Source organism: Salmo trutta, chromosome 3 (genome assembly GCF_901001165.1).
Source record: "Salmo trutta chromosome 3, fSalTru1.1, whole genome shotgun sequence".
NCBI classification, from domain to species: domain Eukaryota; kingdom Metazoa; phylum Chordata; class Actinopteri; order Salmoniformes; family Salmonidae; genus Salmo; species Salmo trutta.
This window is the reverse complement of record NC_042959.1, coordinates 57,229,047-57,237,781: the sequence shown is the minus strand read 5'-3', so window position 1 is coordinate 57,237,781 and position 8,735 is coordinate 57,229,047. Positions and strand designations below refer to the sequence as shown.

Sequence of the window (8,735 nt, the reverse complement as noted above, 5' to 3'; positions counted from 1 at the left end):
CATAACCTGAAAGGCCGCTCAAGCAAGGAAGAAGCCACTGCTCCAAAACCGCCATAAAAAAGCCAGACTACGGTTTGCAACTGCACATGTGGACAAAGGTCGTACTTTTTGGAGAAATATCCTCTGGTCCAATGAAACAAAAATAGAACTGTTTGGCCATAATGACCATCGTTATGTTGGGAGGAAAAAGGGGGACGCTTGCAAGCCAAAGAACACCATCCCAACCGTGAAGCATGGGGGTGGCAGCATCATGTTTTGGGGGGGCTTTGCTGCAGGAGGGACTGCCGCACTTCACAAAATAGATGGCATCATGAGGGAGGAAAATGATGTGGATATATTGAAGCAACATCTCAAGACATCAGTCAGGAAGTTAAAGCTTGGTCGCAAATGGGTCTTCCAAATGGACAATGACCCCAAGCATACTTCCAAAGTTATGGCAAAATGGCTTAAGGACAACAAAGTCAAGGTATTGGAGTGGCCACCACAAAGCCCTGACCTCAATCATATAGAAAATGTGTGGGCAGAAATGAAAAAGCATGTGCGAGCAAAGAAGTCCACAAACTTGACTCAGTTACACCAGCTCTGTCAGGATGAATGGGCCAAAATTCACCCAACGTATTGTGGGAAGCTTGTGGAAGGCTATCCGAAATGTTTGACCCAAGTTAAACAATTTAAAGGCAGTGCTACCAAATACTAATTGAGTGTATGTAAACTTCTGACCCACTGGGAATGTGATTAAATAAATAAATGCTGAAATAAATCATTCTCTCTACTATTATTCTGGCATTTCACATTCTTAAAATAAAGTGGTGATCCTAACTGACCTAAGACAGGGAATTTTTCCTCTGATTAAATGTCAGGAATTGTGAAAAACTAAATATAAATGTATTTGGCTAAGGTGTATGTGAACTTCTGACTTCAACTGTAGAGTGAAAATGGGGCATTTTACAAGCAGTCGCGTTTATTACATAAAACTGGTTAAATATCAAACTTAAAATACAAACAGAATACAAAACATACAGTCAAATAAGTGTTCAGTTCATAAAACAGGTCAGTTTGAATCAAACTCACAAAAACATGCCCACAATGAGTAAAACATTATATATACCGTACGTATATACAGTACCGTTCAAAAGTTTGGGGTCACTTAGAAATGTTCTTGTTTTTGAAAGAAAAGCACATTTTTTGTCCATTAAAATAACATAAAACTGATCAGAAATACAGTGTCGACATTGTTAATGTTGTAAATGACTATTGTAGGTGTAAACGGCAGATTTTTTATGGAATATCTACATAGGCATACAGAGGTCCATTATCAGCAACCATCACTCCTGTGTTCCAATGGCACGTTGTGATAGCTAATCCAAGTTTAACATTTTAAAAGGCTAATTGATCATTAGAAAAACATTTTGAAATTATGTTAGCACAGCTGAAAACTGTTGTTCTGATTAAATAAGCAATAAAACTGGCCTTCTTTAGACTAGTTGAGTATCTGGAGCATCAACATTTGTGGGTTCGATTACTGGCTCAAAATGGCCAGAAACAAAAAAAATTATTCTGAAACTCGTCAGGCTATTCTTTTTCTGAGAAATGAAGGCTATTCCATGTGAGAAATTGCCAAGAAGATCGGGTACAGCGCTGTATACTACTCCCTTCACAGAACAGTGCAAACTGGCCCTAACCAGAATAGAAAGAGGAGTGGGATGCCTCGGTGCAACGTAATTGCAAAAGGGTTTTCTAATGATCAATTAGCCTTTGAAATTATAAACTTGGATTAGCTAACACAACGTGCCATTGGAACACAGGAGTCATGGTTGCTGATAATGGGCCTCTGTTCGTCTGTGCAAATATTCCATAAAAAATCTGTCGTTTCTAGCTACAATAGTCATTTACAACATTAACAATGTCTACACTATATTTCTGATACATTTTATGTTATTTTAAATGGACAGAACCTTTGTTTTTCTTTTAAAAACAAGGACATTTCTAAGTGACCCCAAACTTTTGAACGGTAGTGTATATATAAACACAGTACCATTCAAAAGTTTGGACACCTACTCATTCAAGGGTTTTTCTTGATTTTTACTATTTCTACATTGTAGAATTATAGTGAAGACAAAAACTATGGAATAACACATATGGAATCATGTAGTAACCAAAAACGTGTTATACAAATCTAAATATATTTTACATTTGAGATAATATTTGCCTTGATTACAGCTTTCTCTCAAACAGCTTCATGAGGTAGTCACCTGTTAAAAGTGCCCTGTTAAAAGTTAATTTGTGGAATTTCTTTCCTTCTTAATGCATTTGAGTCATTCAGTTGTATTATGACAAGGTAGGGGTGGTATACAGAAGATGGCTCTATTTGGTAAAAGACCAAGTCCATATTATGGCAAGAACAGCTCAAATAAGCAAAGAGAAACGACAGTCCATCATTACTTTAAGAAATGAAGGTCAGTCAATCAGGAAAATTTCAAGAACTTTGAAAGTTTCTTCAAGTGCAGTCGCAAAAACCACAAGTTCATTAGAGTTATCAGCCTCAGCAATCACAGCCCAAATAAATGCTTCACAGAGTTCAAGTAACAGACATATCTCAACATCAACTGTTCAGAGGAGACTACGTGAATCAGGCCTTCATGGTCGAATTGCTGCAAAGAAACCACTACTAAAGGGCACCAATAAGAAGAAGAGACTTGGTTGGGCCAAGAAACATGAGCAATGGACATGAGACTGGTGGAAATCTCTCCTTTGGTCTGATGAGTCCAAATTTGAGATTTTTGGTTCCAACTGCCGTGTCTTTCTGAGACGCAGAATAGGTGAACGGATGATCTCTGCATGTGTAGTTCCCACCGTGAAGCATGGAGGAGGAGGTGGGATGGTGCTTTGCTGGTGACACTGTCGGTGATTTATTTAGAATTCAAGGCACACTTAACCAGCATGGCTACCACAGCATTCTGCAGCGATACACCATCCCATCTGGTTTGCGCTTCGTGGGACTATCATTTTTTTCCCACAGGACATTAACTCAACACACCTCCAGGCTGTGTAAGGGCTATTTGACCAAGAAGGAGAGTAATGAGTGCCGCGCCAGATGACCTGGCCTCCACAATCACCCGATCTCAACCCAATTGAGATGGTTTGGGATGAGTTGAACCGCAGAGTGAAGGAAAAGTAGCCAACAAGTGCTCAGCATATGTGGAAACTCCTTCAAGACTGTTGGAAAAGCATTCCAGGTGAAGCTGGTTGAGAGAATGCCAAGAGTGCAAAGGTGTCATCAAGGCAAAGGGTGGCTACTTTGAAGAATATAAAATATATTTAGATTTGTTTAATTATCACTTTTTTGGTTACTACATGATTCTGTATGTGTTATTTCATAGTTATGATGTCTTCACTAATATTCTACAATGTAGAAAATAGTAATAAATAAATAAAAACCCTTGAATGAGTAGGTGTGTCAACTTTTGACTGGTACTGTGTGTATGTGTGTATATATATTTTATTTCACCAGAAATGATTTTACTATGTATCCTACAGCATTAGAAATTAATTGTTTGTATATGCTCTCTCAACTCAACTGTTTCCTTACAAATACAATCCAGTCACCAAAGGTTTTAGCATTCGTGAAATGTCTAAGTGAGTAGATTACTGTAGGAACATCACAGGTGAATCTCTATCCCCACTAACGATGGAATGAGTAGGTCGAAACGCAGTTGGGTGGCTGGTACACCTCCAGATGGCACAGCTGGCATGGTCTGGGTTTGGTCAATGGTGTGCATATATATATATATTTTATGCATTTGTTTGTCACAGTGGTTTTGTCATATATAGGCACAGACACACACAGACACACATACAGTGGCAAGAAAAAGTATGTAAACCCTTTGGAAATACCTGGATTTCTGCATAAATTGGTCATAACATTTGATCTGATCTTCATCTAGGTCACAACAATAGACAAACAGTCTGCTTAAACTAATAACACACAGACAATTATACATTTTCATGTCTTTATTGATCACACTGTGTAAACATTCACAGTGCAGGTTGGGAAAAGTATGTGAACCCTTGGATTTAATAACTGGTTGACCCTCCTTTGGCAGCAATAACCTCAACCAAACGTTTTCTGTAGTTGCGGATCAGACCTGCACAACGCTCTCGAGGTCATGCCACAGCATCTCAATCGGGTTGAGGTCAGGACCACTAGCGGGGGGGGGGGGGGGGGGGGGGGGCAGTGCCCTTGTGACAACAATTTTGGACCCCCTTGTGGCCCCCCTAAATGTGGAGTATGAAATAATTTTTACATAACAAATTTTTGCTATCGTTCTTTTTTAACATCTGTTATTAGACCGTGGCAACGCGGAACACTAATGATTATGAACATGGTCTTTTGCCTGCTAATGCCTGTAATGAAGTGAAGAAAACAATATGACAACAATAACGTCTAATGTAACTGGCCCCTCTAACAGTACAACTGGCCCCAGCTTGGCCCCCCCAGTTGAAATGGTCTAGAACCGCCACTGGTCAGGACTCTGACTGGGCCACTCCAGAAGGCGTATTTTCTTCTGTTGAAGCCATTCTGTTGTTGATATACATCTGTGTTTTGGGTCGTTGTCCTGTTGCATCACCCAACTTCTGTTGAGCTTCAATTGGCGGACAGATAGCCTAACATTCTCCTGCAATATGTCTTGATAAACTAGGGACTTCATTTTTTCATCGCTGATAGCAAGCTGTCCAGGCCCTGAGGCAGCAAAGCAGCCCCAAACCATGATGCTCCCTCCACCATACTTTACAGTTGGGATGAGGTTTTGATGTTGGTGTGCTGTGCCTTTTTTTCTCCACACATAGTGTTGTGTGTTCCTTCCAAACAACTCAACTGTAGTTTCATCTGTCCACAGAATGTTCTGCCAGTAGCGCTGTGGAACATCCAGGTGCGCTTTTGCGAACTTCAGATGTGCAGCAATGTTTTTTTGGACAGCAGTGGCTTCTTCCGTGGTGTTCTCCCATGAACACCATTCTTGTTTAGTGTTTTACTATCGTAGACTCGTTAACAGAGATGTTATCATGTTACAGAGATTTATGTACGTCTTTAGCTGACATTCTAGGATTCTTCTTAACCTCGTTGAGTATTCTGCGCTGTGCTATTGCAGTCATCTTTGCAGGACGACCCCTCCTAGGGAGAGTAGCAACAGTGCTACCAATTTATGCAGAAATCCAGGTAATTCTGACGGGTTCACATACTTTTTCTTGCCACTGTATATAAAGTCAAGGACACAAGTCAAAGTGCAAATGTCTTTTGGATGGTCAGCTCCTGGGGGATGGGGGTGATGGGTCAGTATGTTCCTTAGTCCTTGGGCGGCAGGACGTTGTTGTCAAAGTGTCCCTGGTTGGTGATGTTCCCTGCTGGAAAGTACCTGGCTACCACGAATGACGAGCCATCTGGCGCACTGGCCTTCCCCACACCCAGCTTCTTACTGCCCTTCCACACCATTGCTGTGAAATGACCTGGTTAGAGAGAGAAAAGAGAGACAAGCTGAACACATTCACTGAAGGAAGCCGTCTGCAGCACTGCTCCTCTAAATATATACAGCTACAGAACCCTATATTAATCTCCTCCCCCCCTCTATCGTCCCCCCATATACACTCTTTCCCCTCTATTGCACACTCCCATCTCTCCCCCTCTGTCTTTCCTCTCCTCCTTTATCTATCAGCAGCACATGAGTTGATAGGAGTGATCCTGACGCTGCAGGGTCGGTCACACTGAGCAGGAAGCTTCAGGAAGGGAACAGGAATGACAGAAAAGACTGGGAATGCTATAAAGAACTGTGATTTACCCACAGGCAGCAGTGTTACATGCATGTTTGTGAGCTGAGTCCCAGATCTACACAGTCACAGAACGGTAACGTCACGTTTATAGAACAGAGAACACACAGTCCAACCCTGAACCCAGCCTGGGTGAACACAACACTGTGGCATGCAGCACTACACCGAGTCAGAGTGTGTGTATGTGTGTGTGTGTGTGTGCACACGTCTCACCTGTGCCAGAGGAGAAGCCGGGGCGGTTGAAGTTGTATTGTTGTACCTCGTCATACCAGCGGTCGGCCACATCCTTCCCTATACACAGAGAGGACAAAGGTTACAGGTTATCACATAACATTCTACTTGTTTGTTGCCTTTGTCACTATTGTTTAACAGCAACTCGGGCCAAAAACCACAGAGATGACAGTGGCAAGGAAATATTATCCAAGATGGCAGCTGTCCAAGGCAACAGTGCTAACCCTCTAAAAGCTGCCAAAGATTTAGGTGGGTCAGAAGAACACGGAGAGGTATGAGAACCCCAGTTTCAGAGGAGAAGTCCAGAGAGAGTTGAACTGAGCATGACCCAGTGATAGTATGTATCAATAGGAGACTGTTTATGAATCACAGCAGACTGTCAGGTCAGTGCACAGACATAGTTGTGCTCTGAGTCATGGTCTTGTTGCTGAAACACACTCCAAACACAGAGCAGGGAAACGGACCCCAGCTGTTCCTGCCTGGGCCGCCACTGGACAGGATAGTCTATAGTTTAGACCTAACTAAACCCTAACCCTACAGAGACTCTGGATCGCACTCTTTAATGTTACTATCTGTACCGTACACAGTAAATAATGTGTCTGTCCTCATTTCCATAACTACACATATGCAGGCTATGTCAATGTTTGTGGTTGGTCATAGCATTAAGAATCATTGGGTTAGAGTGTGTGTACCTGGTTGGTCATAGGAGGCCCAGGCCAGGTTCTCGCCACAGCTCCCCCTACTGGACTCAACACTGTGCTTCAGGATCCGTGTGCTGGCCAGAGACTCAGCATACCTACAGGGTGGAGATAGTTGTGGTAATAGTTAAATAAAGACAGCTGATGTATGGGTGGGGTTAGGTGGTGGAAGGAAGGAAGTAAGGGTTTGGGTGTAGTTGGCCATGTTTCTGATAAAGGTGGTGGTGGGTGGAGGAGGAGATAGATAAGTGTGTGTGGGGTGGGCCCAATGTGTGTGTGACCCACCTAGTGGCATCTCTACTCAGCTTGCTGCTCAGCTTCAGAGGGGGCGCCTGGTGCTTCCTACGATACTCGTTATGACTCCGCAACACCTCCTCCGAAAACTGCTTAGAAGCTGAGAGAATCACATAAAACAAGATGACATGAAAAAACTGAAGGATAAGTGTCTATTGTTTCCCTTGTTTTCACTATAATATACAATCAAACTTCCAAATCATTAATACAACTCAATAAAATGGTAGGCTGCAGATAATCAGACAGTAACTTAGGCAGTAGTACATCTCCAGTAAGCTCCATACATATGGCTGTTCCCAGGCTTGACTGAGTCTATACACTACTAGACAGACAAAACCAGGGTATGAATGAATGGGGGACACATCCTCCCTCTCCCCCTCTCCCCAGCCTGGTGCCAATCACAGCCCTACTCGCGCATCTCCATTCTCTCTGGCATTCACACAATGAGGCGATTCACACACAATTTTATTTGCTAAATACACATATTTAGCAGATGTTATTGCGGGTGTAGTGAAATACACAGTCTGTTACGGTCTTGTGATGGATCAGTGGTTGCAGTCCTTGGGGCTGGATCCTTGACCCAGACTTAGCTTATTCCTAAACTAAATACCACTTTCAATGGAGGATAATATTGTTCTGGAAACTGGCCACTAAAATGTTCTGTCAATCAATATCAAAACACACACACACACTCACATAACCAGACACAGCTTGCAAATAGGGAATTCCCCTACTAGCACAGCTATTCCTGATACTCTCAATAGTGGTTTCATCTTTACCACAGAAGAGAAGAAACTGTCCTAGCGCATAGGCGTTACAAGACCATGTCAAATTAATATGTACAGCTTTTTAAAATCCACCCCTTTTTCCTGTTGCATGATAACAGCCCATTGGCACAAACTGAGAGCTTAGCCTCTTTTGTAATCACACACACACACACACACACACACACACACACACACACACACACACACACACACACACACACACACACACAATTAAATCTCATGTAGTCTTACCTGATTTGCCCATGGCGCAGAAACTCTCTCCTGTTCCCTTTGGCTCAGTTCTGGTGAGAAGCAGCTGCTATGACTTTTGTTTCTGTCCCTCTCTCTTTTGTTTCTGTCCCTCTCTCCTTCTCCCTTTCTGTATTCCAAGTTTTTTTGTAACCTTTATTCCTCTTGCTCACACTTCTCCCTCTAGTAAACTAGTCTTTCTTAAACCTTTTGCTTCTATCCTCTCTCACTCGTACACACCCTGCCTTTTCCTTGGCCACACACACACACAATATCTTCCTTCTCTGTATCCCTCTGTAACACACAGGCTCTCTCTTTCGCTCTCTCTCTCTCTCTCTCTCTCTCTCTCTCTCTCTCTCTCTCTCTCTCTCTCTCTCTCTCTCTCTCTCTCTCTGTAACTGAAAGGGGAGACCCAGCACGCATGGCTGTTCTGATGACATCATCTCTATGAGACGCATGCCCTTTTATGGCCTGAGATTCCTGCTTTCTGCTGGACATGATACTAACTGCTCTTACAGTTTTTCTCAATTGTTCACACACATATACTGGTACTTGAGACACAATGACCACAACATGTAACTCATGCACCAACCCCCTGAACCAATTCTGCTAAACTACAAGCACAATTCCTGCTTTACACTCAAATTGCAGTTCTAAAACACACTTTTTTCAA

At 42.5% G+C, this 8,735-nt stretch overlaps 1 protein-coding gene across 1 annotated transcript; it reads right to left on the bottom strand.

Moving 5' to 3' along the window:
- Nucleotides 1-5,028: 5,028 nt before the first annotated feature.
- LOC115180414 (Golgi-associated plant pathogenesis-related protein 1) lies at nucleotides 5,029-8,384 on the bottom strand. Its single transcript, XM_029742479.1, has 5 exons — nucleotides 8,066-8,384; nucleotides 7,038-7,146; nucleotides 6,747-6,850; nucleotides 6,037-6,114; nucleotides 5,029-5,505 (listed from the first exon to the last, which is right to left on the bottom strand). Exons 1-5 carry the CDS (start codon nucleotides 8,076-8,078, stop codon nucleotides 5,345-5,347), a joined length of 465 nt encoding a protein of 154 aa, XP_029598339.1. The 5' UTR covers nucleotides 8,079-8,384; the 3' UTR covers nucleotides 5,029-5,344.
- Between the last annotated feature and the right edge of the window lie 351 nt (nucleotides 8,385-8,735).

Bases quoted from the DNA above. Each gene is read 5' to 3' on its own strand.
- LOC115180414 (XM_029742479.1), bottom strand. The intron at 6,851-7,037 runs GTGGGTCACACA...TCCACCCTGTAG, and splicing joins CTGAGTAGAGATGCCACTAG to GTATGCTGAGTCTCTGGCCA. The intron at 6,115-6,746 runs GTACACACACTC...CTCTGTGTATAG, and splicing joins GGCCTCCTATGACCAACCAG to GGAAGGATGTGGCCGACCGC.